The sequence below is a fragment of the Calonectris borealis genome, chromosome 1 (genome assembly GCF_964195595.1).
Source record: "Calonectris borealis chromosome 1, bCalBor7.hap1.2, whole genome shotgun sequence".
Classification (NCBI taxonomy): Eukaryota; Metazoa; Chordata; class Aves; order Procellariiformes; family Procellariidae; genus Calonectris; species Calonectris borealis.
The window spans coordinates 195,826,387-195,850,697 of NC_134312.1; the positions used below are offsets into that span (position 1 = coordinate 195,826,387).

The 24,311-nt window shown below is 37.4% G+C and overlaps 1 protein-coding gene across 1 annotated transcript in view; it reads right to left on the reverse strand.

Moving 5' to 3' along the window:
- Window positions 1-24,311, reverse strand: part of FRY (FRY microtubule binding protein) — a 175,930-nt gene that overhangs the window by 46,893 nt on the left and 104,726 nt on the right. The window contains exons 32-43 of the mRNA XM_075139803.1: window positions 22,781-23,037; window positions 20,694-20,840; window positions 16,511-16,679; window positions 15,658-15,748; window positions 12,864-12,946; window positions 9,500-9,650; window positions 8,825-8,928; window positions 5,170-5,355; window positions 2,928-3,126; window positions 2,166-2,287; window positions 1,106-1,293; window positions 75-169 (exon numbers count right to left, since the gene is read on the reverse strand). Coding sequence (XP_074995904.1) covers window positions 75-169; window positions 1,106-1,293; window positions 2,166-2,287; window positions 2,928-3,126; window positions 5,170-5,355; window positions 8,825-8,928; window positions 9,500-9,650; window positions 12,864-12,946; window positions 15,658-15,748; window positions 16,511-16,679; window positions 20,694-20,840; window positions 22,781-23,037 — 1,792 coding nt within the window. The remainder of the gene's footprint in view (window positions 1-74; window positions 170-1,105; window positions 1,294-2,165; window positions 2,288-2,927; window positions 3,127-5,169; window positions 5,356-8,824; window positions 8,929-9,499; window positions 9,651-12,863; window positions 12,947-15,657; window positions 15,749-16,510; window positions 16,680-20,693; window positions 20,841-22,780; window positions 23,038-24,311) is intronic.

Below are 24,311 nucleotides of genomic sequence, written 5' to 3' on the forward strand. Positions count from 1 at the left end.
GACTGCAGAACTGAACACTTAATATCATGAGACACTGAAAAAAAAAAGATATAGTTAGGAGAACAGGCTCTTACCGTGATAACACCGTCAAAAGATCACTGTTCTTCAAACAGTCAGACAGATTATCCACAGCAGCTTCCAAAGTAAGTAGTGCCTCCATTACATACCCCTATCAATGCACAAGGTTAACCATTTCAACAAAGACATTCACAATAGTGAACGTTTAAAAATCTTCAGTTCAGAAAAGGAATAAGCACCTAATGAAAACCTGTAATTTCTCCTGAAAAAAGAACAACATTCACATCAATGCCACTGCCCTGAACAGTCACTACAAATGTCACTGCATTTGTCTTTTATTTTCTGCCTCTGGATGACCTATGAAGGCATGCAAGAAGCATACATATCCCATCAAGGGACTGGGAACGGCATACAGAACCTCTGACCTGCAGGTCACTGATATAAATTCTGCACAAGCAGTTGTGACAGAATATTACTGTCATCTTGTGGCAGTTTCATTACCTAAGTAAAATATGGAGGTGATGTCAGTCTATTTCTTATTAAGAGCTAGTAGTTCTCTTTGTTAAGTCTTGAATCTCGCAATAAATAGTCTCTCCTGTAAAATTTCAGGAGAGAACAACCTGTTTAGCTAAACCAAGTGAACACCATAGTTCACTAAGAGAGGACTGGATCAAATTAGGTCAGTGTAAGTTTTGTATTGTTATGGATGGTGCGGATTTCTTTATTCCAAAATATGTTAACATTTGAGAAATGAGGTGGTGTCTACTTCACACTGCCATATAGGATGATGGGTTCCTTAAGCACAAATTAATGATGTGAAAAGGGGAAAAATGGTCATCACGAAGATTTCGAGTTACATTTACTAGATGTTTTCTAGTTGTTCTCTTTAGAGCTATATAAGATTGTAACAGCCTGATGAAGACTTTGAAAAGGTACATATAGATTCAGTAAACTCAGAGATAACCTTTTGTAAGGCTACATTCTATTTTGCATCACTTGACTCCAGAACATCTTGTTAAAATGGTAATTTTAAATTAAGAATACATTAAATCAACAGTATTAAGAAGCATTATGTACACATGCATACCTGAATCTCATCTCCATGCTCTCCAATAACTTCCACCAATCTTGACAGGAGGTCAGACAATGCATGTGCAGAAAGGGGCTGCTTTAGGGCCCTGAATATCTGGAAAGAGCGACCTGCATAATGTCTTGAAGAGCTTGAAAGAGCTGTTTGTAAAGCAACTTCACTCAGATGCTGCTCCAAATGAAAACCTAAGCAAAAGAATAGTATATCAATTTTTTTTTCTTAATGATAGACTTTACTGTGGGTCATAAACAGGCTGAACCAACTCTGTGGGGAGGATATGCACTGTAGTGTATCCTGCAAACCCTGTGAGAAATGGAGATGCAGAAATGTCTGGGTTTGGGAGAATTTCCCACTGTTTACATGTATTTCACACAGAATGTAAGAAAATAAACTGCAAAACCAAAATTCCAATTGTTTGTCAGCAAAACCCTGAAATTCTTCGTCTGATCTAAATTTTTTTGCAGTTCCTCGGCAGACTTTCAAGCCACCCACTATACTTGCTGGCTGCAACACAATAACTTCTGAACACTGCCAAACCTAAAGCCAAGCTGAATTAGGAGTCTTTCTATTAGCTTCAGAAGGCTTTGGATAACATCTTAAATATAAATACTGATGCTGCATTCTGCTTTGATCTTGGAAGATATTTAATTACTGACTGTGTTGGTTTTCAAAATACGATCAGTACATTTCCTAAGCTCTAAAAACATAATAAATTAAAAGTAAAATTTAATTGCCAGAAGAAATTTAACAAAGTACATTTACTTAGTAACTGTGATGTATTTTACCAACAGGACATAGAGGAGCTTTTATCTGGTAGCTTTTATCAATCAAAAGGCTTTCTACCAACAGCTTTGAAGAAACGTTTGATTTAACATTCAACCTCAGTCCAATCTAACATGATTTTTTAAAAACAATTCTTTCATATCTTATACATCCTTGTTAAGACATACAGTATGTCATCCTTTTGCATAAACAGATCTACTAAGTCATAGGATAAACATTCAGTGTGACCTTGAGGGAATATTCTTTTAATTATGAAAGGAAAAAAAATTACTACCTGACTTGGAATCTTTAAATACAGATACCACATGACGCAGAAAATTAGTAAGCTGTTCAGCACTCTTGGTGTTCTGATTTTTGGGTGTGATATCTTCATGGCACCAAAGTGGACCAAATGCCCTTAAAGAAATACATAACAAAGTGCAAAATTTCTTTGAGTTACCTGAAATAAATGTAATCAGTTAAAATATATAAACTGTAAAGGCAATGAGATATTTCCAGGGTCATAGCCTGGAAAACATGCAACTGAACAGAATTTTATGAGCAAAATACAAGTAAATAAATATTCCTACGCTGTATTTTACAAAACCTCTCTTTTAATATATAAGTTACACCATTTAGAGAGCAGCATAAACAAATTCCTGGTTTTTAATTTAACATTGTGCCTAGGATCTGCTGGCTGTAGTCGGTAGTTAATATTAGTTTCACCATGGTCTTTCACTATGCCCTGCACACTTCCTATCTAATTTTATAATAAAACTGTTTTCTTCCATTAGTTCATTGTTGAACATAATACTATCAGTCAATTAAAATTTTTATTCCTGTCAGGCAAGATTTTTTCCTATTGTTCCTGACACTATAGTGCTTTTAAGTACCTGTCTACTTCTATAAGTATCAATAAAAGAGGAATGGGAATCTGTAATTACTGTAAAAGTCGGTCATTTTCCTTTGAGTCTTTTAAGTTGCTACAGATAATTGTAGAGAAGACATGAAAGTATGCATTTCAAATACGAACGTATCTTCTGCTTATCTCCATTACCTGGTTGTCAGAAACTCAATTAATTTGTTTGCTTTCTCATCTGTTTCAGCAGCAGTGTCCATGTCCTCAACCTCTTGTGTAATCTGTGGGAGATTTCCACTGCTGCCTCCCAGACTGATACTGGAGGAGGTGGAGCTGGAGCTCAAGCCGGAGTCTGGCACCGGAGATGACTGGTATTCCCGCAGAAAGTCAAAGCCACCTGCCAGCAGAAGGGAGGAGATAAAGACGGAATGCACTGTTGGGCCAGCATTACAGATGAAAGTGTCCGCCAAGCAGCTCCTTTCAGAGTCAGCAACAGAAACCTTCTAGTGGGAAACACGGGGAAAACCTGCAGAACACAACGACCCTCAAACGCCGATTGAGGGAGTGAAAACGGTACTCTGTGTCTAAATGTGCAGAATCCAATATAAAATGAAAAATACCAAAGCAAAGATTTTTTTTTACTGCACAAGGGCTACAGTACTTGAAAGATAAATGTTTCATGGCATTTTACAATCAGAATGATGTCTTTCTGTAAAGTGAATTTTGAAGTTGGCTAAGTGCATGCAAAGTTCAGCTCACTTCTCTGGGCTAGTCTGATGAGGAAAAAAACCTCTGCAGGGTGGAATTTTTAGGACAATGATGTTGTCCTAATTTTACAAATGTACTGGAAACGGAGACACAAATGTTTAAGGCTTCTGTTCAACACCTTTAGTAACTGTAAACACTGGACTACTCATACTAAATATTTTCAGCATTAACGTTAAGCATCTGAGTAAGAGTTCTGCTAGATCAAAAGCTTGCCACACAACTTCAGACCTGGAATTAGAAACTAAAAGACCTGTTTTCTTAAAGCTAGACTGCTAGTCGTCTTAGGCTGTACCTACAACAGAAAAATTGGCCTTGAGAGAAGACTGGCAGCAGGAGTGGCCTCTCTACTGACAAAATCCATTGCAGGTCAAGAGACTCTTAATTTAGTTGCCCGACATTATGTGGAACGAACCTGAGCAGAAGTATTTTCCATTAGGATTCTTTTCTTTGCTATAGCTATTCACCCACACTCTCACTCTTTATATTAGGTGATAAAAAACCAATCCAAATACAAAGTTTTGATAACTTCTTGGACTTAAGAGGCCCAGACACAGGGTACCAATTATGTTTTTCAGAGACAGGAATGAAAACAGTTTTTCATTTTGGCAGAAAAGCTGTAATGTAATTTTAATGTAAGAATTTTATTCTGTATTTAGTAATTCATGGACATGCATCGAAAAAGAGATCTACACAACTCAAGATGGAAAATTCACGTGTGAGGTAATTTTGCACAGACTTTATTCAGAATGAAACCTAAAAAGGCCAAATTAATTCATGGATCTGAAATACATATTCCTTCTTCTCATTACTCTAAAATATTTTTTGTATCTCATAAAAAACAATAATCAGTTATCAAGTAATATTCTTTATAAAGCCAAACTGTTTATTACTTTTGGTTAGATTTCTAAGGAACCACAGAAATGCCACTAATTTAATTATCTCTCCTTTTCATTTCTCTCTGTATGGTAAAGTTCCTCACCCTCTCCCAGACAACTAATCCTACCTCCATAAGTCTACACTGGTTCTGCGATTCCTTCAAATTTCAACAGTATGCTTGCTTTTAGTAATATTACATGACAATAGTAAATCTAGCTAGCTGCTTTCTACAAACTGTTCCCAGCCAACCCCTTAAAAATAGGTAAATTGCTAAAAGTTAACAGAACACCCATCTCAGCAGAGGTCTGAAGTAAGCCTCCTAATGCAGAAACAGATTTCAGAACAGTATCTGTGATATAAAGGAGGGTGTAACCATGTGAAATTTAACTTAATAATGGAAAATCTGAGCTGCGTATTCTTGCTGCTGTTCCTGTGTTGGAATTATTTATTCATTTCTTTTGAAGGTTGAGGAGTGATTGCCCTCATTTAAAGCAGTCCTGGCTCCCTGAGGGGAAGTTAGGAAGTTATTAGCTGTATTAATGTTTAAAATTCTGCATTATATATTTTGCCTTACATCAGATATCTTTCTCACTATCATGAAAATTTATCTAAAAATAATTTGGGTGCATCTCTAGGGTAGTTCACATGGAATTAATATTAATGGGAAGTGTTCATATTTGCACTTTACCGCTTTAATTTATCAAAATTGTTATATTTTAGGAAAGTAACCTTGACATTCTACTTTCAAAAACCTCACAGTATAATGCAATGTTCTTTTCTTCTTTTGCTTTATTACCTGTATAAAGATATTCAGGTAAGTATGCTGGTTGTACTGTTAGAGTCTTGGTCTCATTCATCTCTCTGGTCTGAAGAAGCACTGATGCAATGGCTTGATAGTTGCTATTGCAAGATAACGCAATCAAAAGGTGAAGCAGTAACTTTTTACTGTGTTCAAAGACCTCAGGGCGGTAATGGTCAAGACCTAAAAGAAAAGGTTACAGCAATCACTAAATATGAAGTAATAATAAACAAGTTCACATTCCAGAAATCGCAAAAATTCCAAGGCAGTTCACGGCAACAGTGCAAACAAACAAAAGATGCAGTATTTCTGGACACAGTTACTAGTGTTTTTACTTCAAATGTATGTGTATATTTAGTTTCCAGACTGAGGTCCCATACAGGAGGTACAAAACAATGTGTGGCAATACAACTTTATGCATTCTGTCTCACTGCAGTGTTAATTTGACAGGGCTGGAAAACCTCTAAAGGTAGGAAATTCTTGGTAGTGGTTGTAATTACATTGCTTAACTCAGTATCTGGCTTTCTTGCATAGACATCAGTTTTACGACGAGTGCAAATTTTAAGAGGTAGACACTGATTTATTAAGAAAGGAACTGACAGACAAAATCCCTTGAAAAAGAACTTCAGCTACCAGTGAGTAGCATGAGAAATTAGCCACTAGCTCAGGGTGCGGAACTGAAACTGAAGGTCTAGCACTGAAAGACTCTGATGTGGTTAGCACTACTGCTGTTGTAAGATTTTAACACAACTTGAATAAATCACAAATTACAAAAATAAAGCAGGCAAATGTTTGTAAAATAAACTGCACTCTGAGGTAGTAATCTCTTTTCAATTCTCTTTCAGTATCTTCCAGGATATTTACAAATACTTTCTTCTGTTTAGGAGCAATTTCAGCGATGAAAAATTGAATTGTTTTCTTCTTCAGCTCCTCTCTTCTCAGGGTATATTCCTCTTTAAAAAGCAGCTCCTTCATTACTCTAAGTGGCAGCAGCCACAGGTCTTTCAAGTCAGGTGTTTTCTAATATACTCCAGTCACGCTGGTTCTTGTCTGGCCTGCAAAAATACTGCCATAGTCTGAACAACATGTCTTTGGCTCCCATGGGCGGGTCTTTGGAGGTCCTGTGATCCTTGCTCTTACTCACCTGCCCATAGCCTCCTCCAAAAGAACCACGGCCAACCTGCCCACCTCTTTTTCAGCTTCTTCAGGTTTCCGCTCCTATTCTACTTTGTCCATTTCCTTCCACCTGCCAGGAGATAATGAACCCATCCTACCCTGTTCTAACATACACTGAAAAGGATATAAAAAGTTCTTCTAGTTGAAAATAAATTCTGTATTAGCAGCACTTGTGACTGAAATCCTGTTAAACCCTAGGGCTGTATGAAAATATTGACGTAGATATGCTAACTACAAAGTGAGAAGGACAGCTCAGTCTTTCTGCTTGTCCAGTGCTGGGCCATTCTTTAACTTGGAAGAGTTCCCAAGAGGGTAAACTTCTGTGACGTGGACACATTTCCATGGGAAAGTAGTCTGGCTGCTCAACTTATTTCACACTGGTTGCAAAGGAGTTTTTAAACAGCAGTTTCATGCGCTACTGAGATAGGCAGGTTCACACCAGCAGTCTGGCTCTTTACTTCACTATCAGTACTACAAACCATCCAATAGCCTATTAAATACATACATTGCAAAATTCTTTCATTTTAGTATTTTCTCACTCCTTCTGATAAATGGAAGGATACAGGCTCTCCAGCTAGCCACCATACCAGTTTCAAGTTTCCTTTTTGGTCAGATGCACCTGCCTGCTCACATTCCGACAGGACAGAAATATTTCATTTTCAATCCCATTCATACCTTTGGCTAACGTGTAGCGTAACTTCCTCACACCATCACAACAGAGCTCTACCACAAACATTTTCCACAGGAGGTACAGCAACTCTAGAGAAACTGAACTTGAAGCCTGGAAGCTGTGATCTCATTACCACCAAACCAGTTACATTTAGTTACCAGCTACATTTAGCTTTAATTTCACATTTGAGAATTGAGAGTTCTTAGCCAAAGGACTGTCTCAAATGGTATTCATAAATTTCCATTTATTTCTTATGAAATACTGTAATGTTGAAACATTATTGCATGAACAAATTAAAGATATTTTTATAATGGATTACTAATATCATAACTCTGTTTCTGCATATGTTTATTTGCATGGCTCCCTGATGGCTCCTTAAAGCTGTCTTAACTGAACTGGCCACCCTGCTGCATACTCCTAAGTTACTCATTTATTCTTGTGAGAATTTCTAACTGTAAGCACCAGTTTTCTCACATTTGTTACAAATAATACTAAAGACGTTGTTTGATCAGTTGATGGTTATTGATTTGATTCACACACTTATCCAGTTCTCTTTCAGGTCCCTCTTACACTTAGAAAGTTCACAGCAATATAAACAAGAAGTCAAAAATTGTTATGGGCAGCCACTAAACAGATTTAAGTTTAAGTGAAGCATATATGTGAAATGTCGTATTGAAACTGACGTGGAAGCTCCATCCGACACAGTCCTGGCTGTTATTCTTGTGTTTCATTACAAGTTTGTTGAAATCAATGTACTAATATACAAAACTTGAGTACTTGATGAGTGTGCATTTTCCAAAAAACCCATTTCATCAAAAAATTTCAAACAGAATAGTTGGTAACAGAGTAGCAGAAAAAGAGAATGAGGTATTTTCTTCAACTATATACTGAAGTATACCACATATATTCTACCACTGTGTTGTAATCTCCCAATTTAATCTTTTTTGTCTGCTGAACAAGAGACTCTTCCCAGATTGCCAGTGAAGAGACTTAGTGGTAACTACGGTGACTGAATGAGAAGTGGGCTGCAATCTCCAGTTATAATAAACTTATTTCACAAGTGTCTGGCTGTGTTTATTTGTGAAAACTAGTATTTATCAACCACGCAAGTTAGGGAATGGCTTTATAATGCTTAATATTTTTGTGTGCTAAAAAATTAGGCCACTCATTTTTCATAATGTTAAGTGGCAGGATAAGGAAGCTATCACCCTCTAGTTGAACTGTGTTACAGTGAAGAAGAGACACAGCAGCGGGCAAAAAGCAGTGCCTCTGTGCTTAGGTATATAAGGGAAGACACTGAGGATAAAGTATTCCATTAGCAGTGAAGTTAATGAAACTTGCTTTCCAATGATCTGTGTCCTACCTTCGCTATCTCTGCAGTACAATCCTGGCTCTCTTAAACAATATTTTTGCAAAGGCAAGAGACAGCACTGGTGTGTGTAGTCCAGGTCTAAGTCATGTGTCGACTGCCCAGCTGCCCATCACAAACCAGACTGTACAAAGGCTGAATTTCGGCTGCCTTTCTTGCAGCGGGGTGCTACAGGTTTTTTAGAGATATTTTAGGAAGTCAATCATCTTCAAATTTCTACCCACCTCTCAAATTTGGGTGAAATTGGCCAAAATATCCAAAAGCTTCGAAGTTTTGATACTAATTCACAGACTCTAATTGCCTCAGGCTGTTTTTTTTTTTGTTTTAGGAAATCATAATTAAAAACATGTGAGAAACACAACTCTACAGCTTCAGGAAAACTAAACTAAAAGGACAGGAGTACACTTCTACTTTATTTCTTGTTCTGTTGGTCCTACCTAAAAAGAGAGCATGTAGCAATAAAGGGAGGTGAAGAGCCCAATCTTCTCTCACACTGTGATCCACTACCATCTCAGTCATGAAGATGACAGCAATATTGCACCTGGAAATTAAATCACAGTATCAGTTTGAAACCTCCTGGAGATGGGAAAACAGTAACATGGTGGCTATTTCTGAAGAAATAAACAATCTCTACATTTTCAAATTTGTAGCATTTCTTCTCAATATGATTAACGCTGATGCACCTTAGTTCTAGTATTAAGCAGGTAAGTACCCAGTACTGAAAAGAACACTATTACTGTCAATACACATTATGTAAAAGAGGAATTTCAGAATATGCATAGCCTAGTTAGAATAAAAGATCAAGGGGTAAAACGTGCTATGAATAACAGTCACAGAGGCTTAAGAAAGAGAAATTTTCCTTTTCTGTTTTAGTTGTTTCTTCAGTCTGATTCTTATCAGAAGTAGTGTCATACATTGTAAATAGGCTTTCTGGTAGAAATCTGGTAGAATCGCAAGCCTTCATTGCATGTTGATTTTAGTACTGGAAATCAGCAGAAATTGAAGGTATGATTTTCAGATGTTCTGAGTGGTGGGGCAGTTGGATTGGTGTTGGTCAGCCAGTAAGAGGAAGAATCTCACTGTTTGAAATGTCAGAACGAGAAACTGCTTACCTATGAAGGGGTCCCCGGGGTGTGATGGTTTCTGGGAGGTAGTCCACAAGTGGTGCCCAACATCCTCCATTGTAAGGCATGGGCAGGGGATGTGGTTGTTTGGTTTCAACAATATTCAGTAACCAGCTTGTATATGGAGAAACAGGATCATCTGCGTGGAAAAGCATTAAAACAGAGTGCATAAAAAACAAGTCTGGTTACCCATTTTGGAGAAATAATAAAATAGAGTTTATGTTAACTTATCAACTCAGCTGTTTGGAATAATGTGATAGGATGACATGAGCTTTGCAAATTCCTGTGTTCAATATCAAGTGATGCATTTTTAATCCCTCTTTCACGCTGCTGGAAATTAAACAGATTCCAGGCAGACAGCGCTGTATGGTACGAGCTGCAGCTGAATCCCTGCTGTCACTTAGCAGCTTTGGATGCAGATCACAAAGCACCAAGCAACAGACTTTCTCTTCAAAAATGAAAGAAAAGTTCAGCCAACGAAGCTGCTGTCGGAAGCCATCTGCTGCAAGGAGTCGTGTACCAGTGACACATTCTTGCAACTCTTCACCAGTGCCCTGCTGAGCGATGCTACAAAGGCAGAAGTTAAATGTCCTGAATTAGGAAGGAGGCAAAGGAATGCAAAAAACATCTTCAGGGTAATTTTCTTTCAACAGGGGTGAATTATCTCTTGAATTTCTCAAAGATGTATTTAACTTTGTTTCAGTATGACAGCTGCTGTATGTTAATAAGCAATAGGTTTTTTTCTTCCACCTGCTTATCTGCAATGATGTGGGTCAAGTAAGTTATTTCCACCACTTTGTGTCTTCTCTCAGCGGCACAGTTTTGTTCATCTCTCCTATATTTTGTTCCCTCTCATTCCTCTTGATTTTCCCATTGGTCAGCTTTTATTTCCCAGGTCTGGCAGTCTGTGATACACTGCCATGGAAAGTATCCTTTCCAGGCATGTTCTTGACATATATCCAAACATTGCCCTTTGTGAATTTTTAATGACAACATTATTTTTTGCTCTGTTTTTTTGTTGCACTTTTGCATTTTAGGTAGGTTTGAAACTCTCAGCAATTTCCTTTTTTTAACAGCATGTATCTGATGCTTGTCAGCTTTGCCACAGGAAACAAAACTGTTTTGATGCCTACAAAAGTATCAGAGCTAGCTTTTTCTAATGCACATCACTTCTTGGTTTTGACAAAATGTCTTCAGGTTTCCAGATCTTCAGGAGCCCTTCAATGTAGCAGCTGCTCCTCCAATTATTACTAAAATGCCAACTTTATCATTCCCATTTTTCAGTGTTAGTCTTCCAAGGAGCACTTTAGATCTTTATGATTTAGGCCTCTACTTATTTCTCTCATCCTCTGGAGGATGATTTATTAGTTACAGATAAAGAAGAATAAACTGACCTAATACTGTAGCCAAGTATAGCATTTCACATATTCATCTTCTAAGGATTAACCAGATAATGTTTGCCAGATGCTTTTCACATAAAAAGCACTGCACAGTCAGTACTTATTACTACCAATTTAAGTGTTTCACATAAAACTGCTTCATGAAGAAGTCCACACTAAGACCTAGCTCCTCACTCATGTTTTCACAGGTTTATGTGCAGACTGAGAAAAAAAAGAAGCACTTTGCACCTTAACATACAATCTTTGCCTGAACAAAAGAGCTTCTGTGCTGCAGAGTTGTGTCCCTGTTTATATCCTCAGCAATACACGTATGCTCAAGTAGACTGGAGAGAAGAGAGAACCCATACCACCAACTCCTTCGCAGCCTGGGCTGCCTGCCAGAGGGAATAAGTTACACTTTCTTAATGGAGGTTGCATTATTTATCTTGTAGAGTGACAAATGGTGCAAGAATTACTCTTTCTTTTTAGAGTTCTATACATGTCAGTAGCTAAGTAAATTGTATTTTATTTTACATCTAGGTACTCGTACATTTGGGGAAGAACCCCTGTGAAAAGCAAACCTTGCACAAATATTCACAGTACTATCAAGCTTGCAGGTACAGGCAGGAAAAAACATTTGGGCACCGGCTTGAGGAGACATTCCAAAAGAGAAAAGAAAATTTCAGTATTTTTTAACCTTTCATTACTCTAAACTCTTGTAAAAACCAGCTACTTGTGAAGAATGTTCTGATAATATAAAGACGGTTTTGTTTTGAAAGATTGTTCATGCAGATCAGATTAGTGCTGGTGCTCCAATTAACATCTGCTGAAGAATTTTTAGTAGCTGCAGCACTAGAAAGCCATAAGAAAAACAAGACAAGTGTACTAAAAACGACTGAGTTTAATATGTTGCACACTTTTTTGTGTATTTAAATACTGCAGTATGTACATACACAATATTTTGTAAATATTGTGCTTCATAATTATGAAAAATAGTTGTTGATATACATTAAATTATCCTATCATATTGTATTTGACAGTGTTTTCATATTTTGCAGAACAGTATAGCCAAAAAATTCCTTGGATTAAAGAATATATAAAATCTTTACTTTTTATGTCAAAATACCATCCCAAAATGGTGTCCATAGCACCAAGACAAGACATTATGGCCTCTATATTATTTGACGTGGCTTTATTAAGCCAGAGATGAAAGTCAGTAAAAAGGTCTTGCCTTTTTTACATTTGGTTAGGGCCTAACTGAAATCTATAGATTGGCTTCCTTACAATTCACCCCAGAAATGAAGTCAAACCATCCAACTCCTAAAATTTACATTGTCATTCAATAGTTCACAGAAATATCTTGGTTTTCTTTGGAATCTCTGCTGAACGTCAAGTGTCCATTTATAGTCTGTTTAGCAGAAATACATAAAGAACAACAAGTGTGCTCAGGAGCCCTATCTCACTCTCCCTTCTAACACAGGTTTGCACAGTGCAGCCAGAAACTGGTTGCAGACAGCAGAGAAAAGCTAAAAAGGAGATAAGACCTCATTTTTGGAAACTCCTGAATCTCTTCTTCATGCTCATATAACAGCACTTGATTAGAGGGAAATACTGGTGAAGGGCACCGTTAAAAGTACTCGCTGTAACGCTCTTGGAAGTCTTTTGCCTTGCTACATACGAAAGATTCAAAGTTAAACCACGACATACTGTCTGAAGGATTCTCTGTTGCTGCCTTCTGTAAAGTTCTCTGGCCTTTAAATAGGTTTAACTGAGCCCAGGTTTGACTGAGCCCAGGTTAAACAAAGGAAATATTAATTAAATGAGGTATAAGGTAAAATAAGGACACTCCCTGTATGGTGGTACTACATTACTGTTTATACAGAACTTAAACAAAGAGCCTCCACCAGTCATAAGAATGTTTTCCTCTCCCACCAAACACCAGAAATTTCATCAAATTGAGTAACAGAACTTACTTTTGTCATCATCATAAGATCCTCCGGAGCTATTACTGTATCTTGATTCTAGTCGGGTATGTGCTCTGATTACATTACTGAACCTTCAAATACAAGAAAACTCTTCATTAAAAACACAGACTGACATTAAACATCTGGACTATATGCTTACTCTACAAAAACCCCCATCTCCTTAAGCATGCACTTTTATACGGGAGTAGACAGCAAAGTGAATGTAATGCTGTTTCTTTCCACAAAAGATTTTTGCAGCCAGTTTCTGGGAAGTTCTAACAGTGTGCTCCTGTGTCACAAGCTGTTAAAATTTAGCAGAGGGAAAATTCTCATGCTGCAAACGTGTGATTTTCTTGAAGCAAGAAACTGTGCTAAGACTGAACTGAGATATAAACTGTTCACAGCTAGTATTTTGTCACAGCCCATGTTCATGGGTAAAATTCTGGCAACCTGCTAAAGCAGTAACTGACTGAATAGCCCAAAGTCAAGCCCGCACAGGTATCAAGCAGCAAAAGCTGCATCAGATCACCTTTCAATAGGAAAATCCAGCAACTGCCAGAGCAGACCTAGCAGAGGAGTTAAGGGATATGAGAGCCAGAACAAACTGTACACAGCTGTCCTCAAACCTGCCACAGATCCATGATAAGCTAACTTTTACTGGTGATCTCCTTCGGCTTCCTCCACTTCCTTGTGCTGTCAGTGTAATCAGGTCTGAAGTGGAGTGAGAGGAGCCATACTGGAGGCTCACACACTAGTGATGATGTAAAAACATTATCGTTTCTGCAAAGCTAGGAAATTAATTACAAATAACCATGTTAAAACAACTATATCAAACAAAACAAAATTGAAGGTTCTCTATGCAACATTCAGTTCAATTTCTTACTAATGTGCATACATATTATTGCAGGGTATTTAATTATACATTGACATATTATGCTGTTTCCAAAGCACGTCTGTCTCATAAGGGCACAATAAATTCATTGTGGAGCTGACAAAAAGTCATCATAAGCCATCTTAATTCTGCCGTTTTCTATCTTTCCAGTATCTGATTCTCCTATATTTTAAGAAATTCCCTTAATAGATGTCTACAAACTGACAATTACTGGCATATTTATCAGGCATAAAAAAAGATAAAAGAAGAATAAAGTTAAGGAAAAAATTATGAAGAAATATGCAGAGATCAATTCTATACTGTATGAAACAAATGGAGAATACAGGTCATAGAAATTACTTGAGAGCAGGGCATTTTACATCACATTGCATCAACAGAAAAACATAGATATCTTCTGATTAGCTTTGTATTATTAAAAAAAAAGCCCACATTTATGACAATTGTTTGCTTACAATCTATGACCTTCCATAAACATTATTTAATATGTCTTGACACATGAAGTCAGTATTAACAGACATTCTAAGATTGACACATTGGTTTTGAAGTGCAGATGCACCTACAGCTTCTAGTATCTTTGATAACATAAATGCCACCCATGAATTCAGGCAAATTATTTTACATTTTTCTCTGAGGAGTCTTTCAGCAGGAATCATAATACCAATATCAGAACTTTGTAAATTTCCTTTCACTTTTATCATATAGTCTCTGGCAGATTTGAATGCCAAAACTTTTCTGGAGTACATTTAAAATTTACGTAAGAGAAGAAACCCTGAAAACACAGTTAGATTTAAAGTATAGTAGGAGATGAAGTTTGCTCAACTCACCTGCAAATCAGCTAAATAAAACTATATAGCCATAAACATTTATGTAAAGAATAATAAAAAAAAATCCAGAGGAAAAATGGTTTTATCTTCCTTTGAAGTACATTTCTAGTGCATATGCAAATCCTCTTTACTATCAGTTTGAAACCTTACTTAGTACTAAGATAAGTGCCATTTTTTACCTACATTTAAATTAGCAGACAGACATAACTAACCTGACAAAATGCTACTGGTGTTTATAACATGCAGAAGGCAAGCAATTCAAAAGGTTCTGAAGTATAGAAAAGTTTGCTCACATAATTGTCTCTGTACCTCTAAGCCCTGAACCTATGGAAGGTGGGTTGGACTACTGAAGTGATACTAGCGACTATTAGGAACAACAGACTAACGTAATACTAATACACTTACTAATTAATGCTATTAGAAATCATTCAAAGTTCTCTTACAAAAATAAGAGGGTTTCAGTGAGAGAAGAAATATATATCTGTCTACGCTCGAGGATCTGATGGCCCTTAAGCTTTGCATTTATTCATTCGTCATTTGTACGTACCATAAGCAGCAAAAGACTAAATTGAATATATGATTTCTAAGCAAAATATTTTACATAGCTTTCCTCTGTAAGACATTTTATCCAGACAAAGGAGGTGTCCTTGCAATCATGGATACAAATCTGCATACTAAATTTTACTCGCTGTCCAGGAAATCAAGAGGTGTAGTCAAACCTGATTTTTCGTAAAGATTTTATTAGTCATTATTTGGTACACACTCTTGATTTTCTTTCTCCTTTGTGGATAATTCCTACAAAACCATGATCTACTTAGCACAATTCATTCAATGTAGGTTTAACAGATGTTCCTCTGCAATGTATTATTAAACAACAGTCAGGAACTAGAATCATGTGAATAGCTTTTTTTTTAAACTTTTTTTACATACGCTCATTTTAAAATGGACTTAGTGGGATAACACCAGTTAGGATCAGTCTGAGCATCAGAGTTTCTCACAAAACAATGCAGAACTTTGCCCAATATCTCACCCTTAGCCTAGGAAAACACATACATTTTGGAGGAAAAAAAAAAACCAAACCACAAACCTTTCATCAGTCTCTTTCACCATTCTGTTCTCCTCTACATCAGGAAAACTATCTTGGCCAGCTACAACAGTGTTACTGCTAGAGGTGGTTCCTGTATATGAGATATCAATAAGAACACCTGTTACATGCAGCAGACAGTATTTGCAAAGCAATAAAAGCCTGTAACTTAAATCTTTTTTTGCAGCCACAGTCAAAGTGATCATCCTGCAAGTACTTGCGCATATGAATGAACACTGTTACCTCTACAAACCAGGACCTGCTTGCATGGCTGAATGGTGTAAAGTTTACATGCTTTGAGGGGTAGATTAACATAATGATGCTCTTCCACTCCTTAAACTAAGCTTATGCTCAGGTGACATAACCTATTGTTTTTCAAGAATTTGGCAAAACATTGACGAGGTTAAATTTGGGGTTGGTGTCTCTTAAGTATCTTTGACTACTGCAGCTTGGAAACAGCACTAGGCCTTTGAAAACAGAATTGCCACACAGTTAAAGCTCTCAGTTTTCAGGAAAATCTGCTGCTTTGGTGTATCTGCTGTGATCACAGCATGGTGATGACTCCTTGTTCTGAGAAACTAGTGGCAGAAGAACCACCTCATATGAATTCTGAACAGCACCAAACATTGGTAATATCCTATTAAAATAGTTGAGAGAATTAAGCATATGTTTACACAGATTATACAACATTAGGAATCAAAAAGAACTGTAATTTAGATGTGCAACAAGGCCCTGAAACTTGCACTTTATACATACACAGATCTGAATAGGTACAAAAGTAAGACATTGTTTTTTCAAAGAGATGAAGACTTAAAAGAGCAGGAGAGCATAACTGAAAAGTATACTTAGGTCATACCAGAAGCTGCAGCTGAGGCTTTGTTACTGGCAGCAAAACGGTAAAATGGAGGATTATCGCAATGCTGGACTATTGGGTTCACTGGGTCGGTTTGTTGCAGCTCAAAAAGAAGCTCTTCCATTGTCTGAATAGTGTTATTGCGACATAGATATATTGCAACCTTTTTTATCTAGGGAAGAAAATAACAGTTATTAAACTCTGTCCAAAGTGAATTTCCAAAGAAATCAATACATGTTACAGCGCAGTACTGAAAAGATCCGGAATGCAAATGTTACTACTGGACAGACACGACAACCACACAACTGCATCTGTCTTGTTCATACAGAAATAAAACTGCTCATTTTGATATCAAGATCATTTCCCCAGCAGGGCAAATCTGTGATCTAATTACCCCAAAGTTTTTGCTTACCATCCACAATGAGCTGTTTAGGTGTATAACTATGTAACATACACCTATACAAAACCCACCTAATTTTGTACCTATCATTTAAGGATAGCAGCATTAACTCTGAATCACACTCAGGGATTTATAGTTTGAGTATGTGATTTCCATTGAAGATGAATCTTACTCTCTTGAATGGAGAAAATTTCTCATCTAGAAAACTAGATCCTCCCAAAACTTCCTGCCTATATTTCCAGATACGGTTGATGTGAAAGAGGTAACTGTAGCCACAAAGAATAAGCCAGGCTCTTGAGTAGCTATTTATATCTGTAATCAAAGTAATAGCACATGGGAAAAAGGCAGAGCAATTATGTATACAGACTTCATGCATCCTGATTTGAAAAATCTGAGAGTATCATTTACAGAAATTCTGGGAATTTCTATAGATCTTTTAACAAGACCTCAAACCTTATTGTATGCGCTGCAGCAGTGAGGACTGTTGAGATACTAAGATCAAATTAGACTGAATTCTTGAGGGAAAAAACCTGATGGCTATTAAAAGCAGAGATTCTCTCTGGCTCAAAACCATTTGATTCATAAACTGCTGGAGCTGGGAGACCATATGGGGAAGCATCTCTCTGTGCTTGCTGCCTTGTTTTTTAAGATGTCCCTTAAACAGATGCTTATAGTGGAGCTAATACACTGGACTGAACTGCCTGTTGGCCTCACCAAGTATTGCTGTTCTCATGCTCTTAAATAGTGCCATTAAAATAACTTCCTGACTGCTTCTCTTTCCCTCTTTTTTCCTTTCCTTTTCTTATGCTTAAAGTAGAGAAATGCACATATTCAAAGTCTCTTTTACTCTAATGTGCTAAAAATTTCCCAGGGACTTTCTACCTCCTTTCCGAGGCTCATTTCTAGTTGGGCTCACAGTGCCATTTCCAGCTTCTTTCACTCCAGAAGGGGTCACGTTCCCTACACTAAGTCTTCGTTGAAGAGGTTTCTGAACTCTAAATATTCTAAGAAATTTTTCAGTACGTATGTGAAAGAAAGGACAGCTCACGCATTTGCACTGGGGCACTGGGGAAAAATGCTTAAAGGAAACATAAGAGACAAAGCAATGAATTTAGCTGATTGGAAAAAAAAAAAATGTAAGTCAGGCATGCTTTTGACTTGGACCACACAGGCAGAACAGATGGCTGAAGGCATGAAGCAGCTGGTGACTGCCTTGGGGCACAGAGGGCTCCAAAAGGAGATGGGTAGACTGGCAATCTTGCAACTGCGTGGTCTTTTGAGCCCAGATGAGCTGGAACAGTGCTGATAAACTGTTCGAATTATCTTTATTTGCTAATGTGTATGTATTATCTACATGATAATGGAAGATACATGTTTATGGTATCAGCAGTCTTGTGTAGTTAGCAGAGTTAGGTATGATTTCTTATCTGTAAACTCCAGGGCATTATCAGGACACTAAGCAGATGCGTTTGATAAGCCCTGTGTATTTTCCTACTCCAGACAAAGCTATCAGTTAAGGGGTGACTCATAAGTATAGTCAGGCTTCCTACAGAAGTTGAAAACTTTTCCAGATTTTGCAAAATCGGAGAATCAGACTTTTAACTCAACATTACAGAACACAGACTAACAGGGTGGCAGAAAACACAGGAATTTTGTCAGCTGCCACCACCAATGAAGACCACGACACCTTGTTAACAGCCATTGGAAGCCTCGGAGGGAGAGCTGAAAAGTCCCACAGGCAAAATAAGAGATGCTGAGCAGATGAAGCTGGAGATGCCAAAACAGACTGCTCTCTCTGTGGAGTAAGAGAACTGGAAGACAGGACTGTGAGAGCCAAGGCTTCGAGGCAAGGGGTTTTGGAAAGAATTTGAAGAAAGAAAAAGTGCTATGGGTAGGAAGGGGGTTTGAGGTAGCTTGCTCAGAGCTGTGGGATGGCAACAGTTTTGGAAAAATGATGTGTTGAAAGCTCTGGGTTGGCAAGTATCTTGATGGGGGGATGAGGTATATGAGGGGCTCCTGGGCAAGAGGTGACAGGGTTATCAGGCATTTCCAATCAGGCTACAAATTTAGGAGTGAGTCATATATTCACCACAGGACTACTCCTTCCTCTTAGAAAACTGCCCCTATTCCTTTTAATTTTTTTTTTAAATTATTTTTTTATTCCTAATAGCTGTCAGAAATACAACAGCCCTCATTTTGTCTCTTATCTCTGTGATTTCCACTTGTTCTCTGCCATCATAGCTCCTCCTCATGGAGGCCACCTTTAGGCCTGATCCCAAGTCTGTCAAAGATTGCAGGATCAGTCAGGTTGGAAAGAACCTGGGAGGTCTCTCATGTAACCTCCTGCTCAAAGCATGGTCAACACTGAATGGAGAGGCTCTGTCACTCTGTCACGATTGATAGAAAGATCTTCATTACCCTCAAGATACTTGGGATCAACCCCTTTGTCTTCTTCTCATATAAACCTTGAGTTTGTTCTTACAGCAACTCTACTTCCAAATCTTTCCTCTTTTGATTAGCTAGGCAACACTGACTTTGCATATCTATGCACTGATTTGAGAATATAGAACAGTAAACCCTACAAATAAAAAGAAACCAACAAGTTGTCTACAGTACAATAACAACATCTTGAAAATTTTTAGGGTGTTCTGTATTTCCTTTATTCTATTATGCAGAGCCGTCATCATAAACACTTTAAGCAAAGTAATATTTCAGCAACTGTAAATGAAGTATGTTTATGAAGCTTTTTAGATAAGTTTAATCACATTAATAGTAATTTCAAATTTATTTCAGGGAAATCAATAGAAAGAGGCTAACTAATAAAATAGCATATTGTAATTGTGCTGGAAAATTTACTAAATTTAGATTCTGCTTCACCCAGCAACTGAGCAATAAGGAACATGGGAATGGGACTATCTTGCTTTTCTCAGACAGCCCTGATTTTATTTTAACTTGAATAATAACAATATCCTGCACAGTTTGACTTGCACATTGCAGGAACAATTATATAATTCATGACAGCCGTGCAAAGGCAAAAGTTGATATGGTAAGGAGCTTATAAAGGTTAGCTATCTTGTGTTTCTTGAGATGTCCCACAGAAAGCCTTAGTCTGCTAAAGCAGAAGAGAATGTAGCACTTTCTTAAAACTACATGCTTTTCTGAAGGAACACCTAAATCTTTACGACAAACAAACTAATAAGATCATAGCATGGTATGTCCCATTCATGCTATAACATCCATTGTTTAAAGGACGTTCAAAATTTAACTAATAGCTTTGTAAAAATTGATTACTGACAAAAATTATAAGCATTTAGTATTTTTACTTCTCTTCATTTTTCATGCAAGTTATTTAACCTCTGAACAGCCACTCTGTCTTTTAAATAAAATTTTAAATATATATATGTAAATTGCATATTTTTATGCAATTCTGACATGAAAAAGTATTTCTAGTATTTTTTCTTGTTCATTCTGGCAACCTAAGGCCAGTCCCTGTTACCGGCCCCTTACACAGACATGCAAAGTTGCTCTTTGCATGAGAGGAGCCCACCTCTTGCTTGAAATGAGATGTGCTCCACTGGTGGAGACTGAGATTCCCACTACTCAATTCCTTTCTTGAATTTCAGTTTCTTGGCTCATTTATTCCTGTGATTTAATTTTCTGTAGTGTGCTAGGGAATATGTTGGTACTTCTTATTTTTGAAACAGAAATGTATTTTCTGCAGGTGATAGCTGTTTTCATTAAAACCTGTGCAACCAATAGTAAATAAAATAAAGTGCAAACACTTACATAAGGTAAAAGGATGGTATCACTGCTAACACCACACAAACTAATGAGAAACTGCAGTGTTATCCTAAGGTTGTTACTCCATTTTTCATTGTTGGCCAAAGCATTCCAGACATTTTCCATCTCTGGTCCGGGAATTTCATCTCCATACTGCAAAGGATCATAGGCATACATTTCTTGAAATATGCAGACTTCCAAACTAAGGCATGCTCTTTTAGAGCATTTTCTCATACAAAACCAATAGTAAAATGCTGTAAAAAGTGACAAAACAGTACTTTCAAAAGCTACCTGACATACTTCAGAGCATAAATTCTATTTAAAAGTATTTAGGTTCAGATCCACAGAAGGACTTAAATCACAAAAAAAAAAAAGTCTTTTAGGAACGTAAATTCAAAAGGTGATCCTAAAATCAAGCAGTTTATTTGGTTTAATCTTTACAGTTGTTCAAGCAACTGAAGTTCTGTTTCTGCATGTCTGTACCTAAGTGCTTCAGCCTTCACAGTAGTGAACAATTCAGCATCTCTCTCCTGAGTAAATCCTAGCAGAATTAAGCATTAGACAGCCCTTTGCTTTCACATTGGAAACGAGCAGCTTTTGCTCTCTGTTGCAAGACACAGTTATAGGAATGACTCCCTTTTGTCCAGTCATTTAAATGGTTAGTGCATGCATCCAGGATGTGGGAGTCTAGAATTGAAGCTGTTCTGTTTCCTATGTAAAATCTTTGGCTCCCACTTTGAGAAGACTGTTTTAACCACTGCACAGACTGACATTCTGCTAGGAGAGGAGTGGCAATCTCCAGGTCATGCTATTCTACTGAAAATGCTTTAATACATCTACACTGTCACAGGCATCCACATCTACTGTCATCTACACTGGCACTTGCAGGTGCCAGTCCCTTTATCACACATACAGCCTCAAAGCTAGGTCATTCAATATGGTTTGAAGAAAGCATACTTGTTCAATCTGGAACAAAAACTTTGTGTGGTTTTGGAAGCAACTTGCTCCATAAGACTGCATCACATCTGTTTTCAACCCATAGAATTCCTCTAACAATATCCTTGGACTCTGGACCACCAGATAATTCATGAGCCAGTATCATACCATGGATATGCAACAAGTATCAACCAAACGTTCTGGTGGGCTGAAGCACAGCCCCCTCATTACTTCAGACATGCTCATATGGCAAAATGCACACAAAATAATAAATTCTGTTTTACTTACAGGGCCTCAACAGGAGGCAAGATCCAGAATCAACTGCTATGTAGCATGGACACAGACATTCTGCTCAAGAGAGGATTAACCCTGAGCAGGATAGGAAATGTGAACCACTCTGTCCCATATGACATAGGTACCAGGCATTACTTCTTGAGGTATTTAGCAGTTCAGACATATGTACTGAATCTGGCAAAAGCAGTACCAGAGCAGGCACAGCACGCTAGTATAGCAGCCTGCAACTCATCAAAGAGAAGGAAAAGATGGATTCCCGGTACCTTCTCCACTAGCTGCTTAGGCATTTTACATGAAAAAGTAATTGAAAAAAAGGAATCCCTGGTCTTTTATCAGGACCTGGGATGTAAAATACCTTCCCTTTTACAAAAGAATGCTTTAACTATCACCTTAGAAATTTATGCTAATTTTTTCCTTTTCTCTCTCTCAAAGAATATTTAAGTGTTTCCTAGACAGTACAAGAGCTTCAGTAGGACAAATTCCAAGTGCTCATTCTCACCCCCAAATAAACTTTCATCTGCTGCCTTAGACATTAACCAGGGAGGTGATACAGGAGGGAACTGAACTTAGTTCCTCTATAACTAATCCTTAACGCTCTCACTATTAAGTTTTTTTTTTAAAGGGTAAAACACTTTTCTTTGTTCATGTTTTGAAAGAGAACAGTTTTAGCATTGTCCTTAAAAGAAAAAGTGAAGGAACTTCTTCAAAAAGAAGGTTGCACCTGATTAGTACAGACTGTTCCAGTGCAAAATTTCTGGTATCGGAGGGAAGAAACCTAAATATCTTTTGCTTAAGACACGTAAGTTTGAAAATTTCAGAAATTGTTTTACAGGTTGGGTTTTTTGTTTGTTTTGCTCTTTTACCTTGGCTGTCATATACATGAGATTATTAAGAACCAGTGAGGTGGCCTCAGGAGAGCCCCAGCCATTGCCTTTTAATCCACTTGTGACTGTTATTTCCCCATCCTTGTCCTTCAGTTCATCTTCTGGAGTGGTAGGGCTTGAACCAGGGAGGAGCAGTCTGTTGTCTACAAGTTCAATATTATGAAGCCATGGTAGCAGATAGGTAAGCATGATCTGTCTTCCATTTGGATGTGTTGTTGGAAATCGCTGGCTTACCTCTAAAATAGTAAAAGTTGAAAAGGACATGTTAGTTTATGAAGGAAACCTTAAATACATGGTTTAAATCAGATTTCTGACATGTTTTAGACCACCTGATGGTTTTATCTTGCAAACCACAAGCATAAAAAACCATATACGTGAGCTTCCTGAAGAGAAACATTAATTTAATGGTCAATAATAGCAAGCAATTGGTCAGGTCTTCTGTCTAAAATAACTAACGTAGTCTGGGCTTTGAAACAGAAAGTCACCCCTTGTTACTGTGCCATATTATGTGATAAGTGAAATGGATGTCAATAAAGAGGATAACTCAGCTATTGGCTGTTAGTCGAGAATTTCAAGAGCTCTTGGAGAATTACAATAAAAATCAATACAATTAAAAATCTTCAAGACATACACTGTTCTTTCTCCTTATGATTCTAGATGTATAGAAAGGGGCTCTGATTTGGACTGTATCTGAGTTATTTTAAACAACATAGCCACTACAGCAACATGAATAGATGGTAACAGTAATAATGAACAACATTTGTTTTTTTTTAAGATAAATGAGCCCTCAGAATTTCCCTACACCAGTTATAAATAACTCATGGTATCTTGGGCACTAAGAAATGGATGATGTATTGTTCCTTCACCCTTCCTCCAGCCCCTACAGACTGAGTAAAAACAACAGAACGGGTTTTTAGAAGCCAGTAAGAATTCCCACGATTACAGACATTGCATTCTGTTACTTAAAAACTAGAGCAACACATTAGATGATGGATGAAACCAGACAGATAGGTCTCAAAATGTAATTGTTCCCAGGAACTGTCTCAGAGTGGGCATATTTTGAATGGTGCTCCTGCAGGTCTGATTCTTTAACATTTTCCTCAGTAACCCTGACAAAATGTATTTCTGATAAAATTAAAATGATACTAATGACTTGCAGATGTGCCAAATAACAGAAGGTCGAAGTCACTCACTCAGAGTGATTTGAATCATTGGTAAAAGTAGACACATGCAATCAATCTTCCCAAAGTTAAAGTCATATTGATATAAAATGAAGAATTCTATCCTCACAGTATCATCTAAATAAATGTATGTATAAGAAGAATCACTATGCTTAACACGAGAACCCATTACAGTAGAGTTTGCCAATGTCACTTTAACTTATCCAGGGCCCTTGTTATTTCAAAGTTACCCTAAGATGACATAAGCAGCACAGAATCCCCATCCAAGGTTTTTAAATAGCTATTCTGTACTTCGTTTAAGTACCTCTAGGAAATATATATTGCATTCC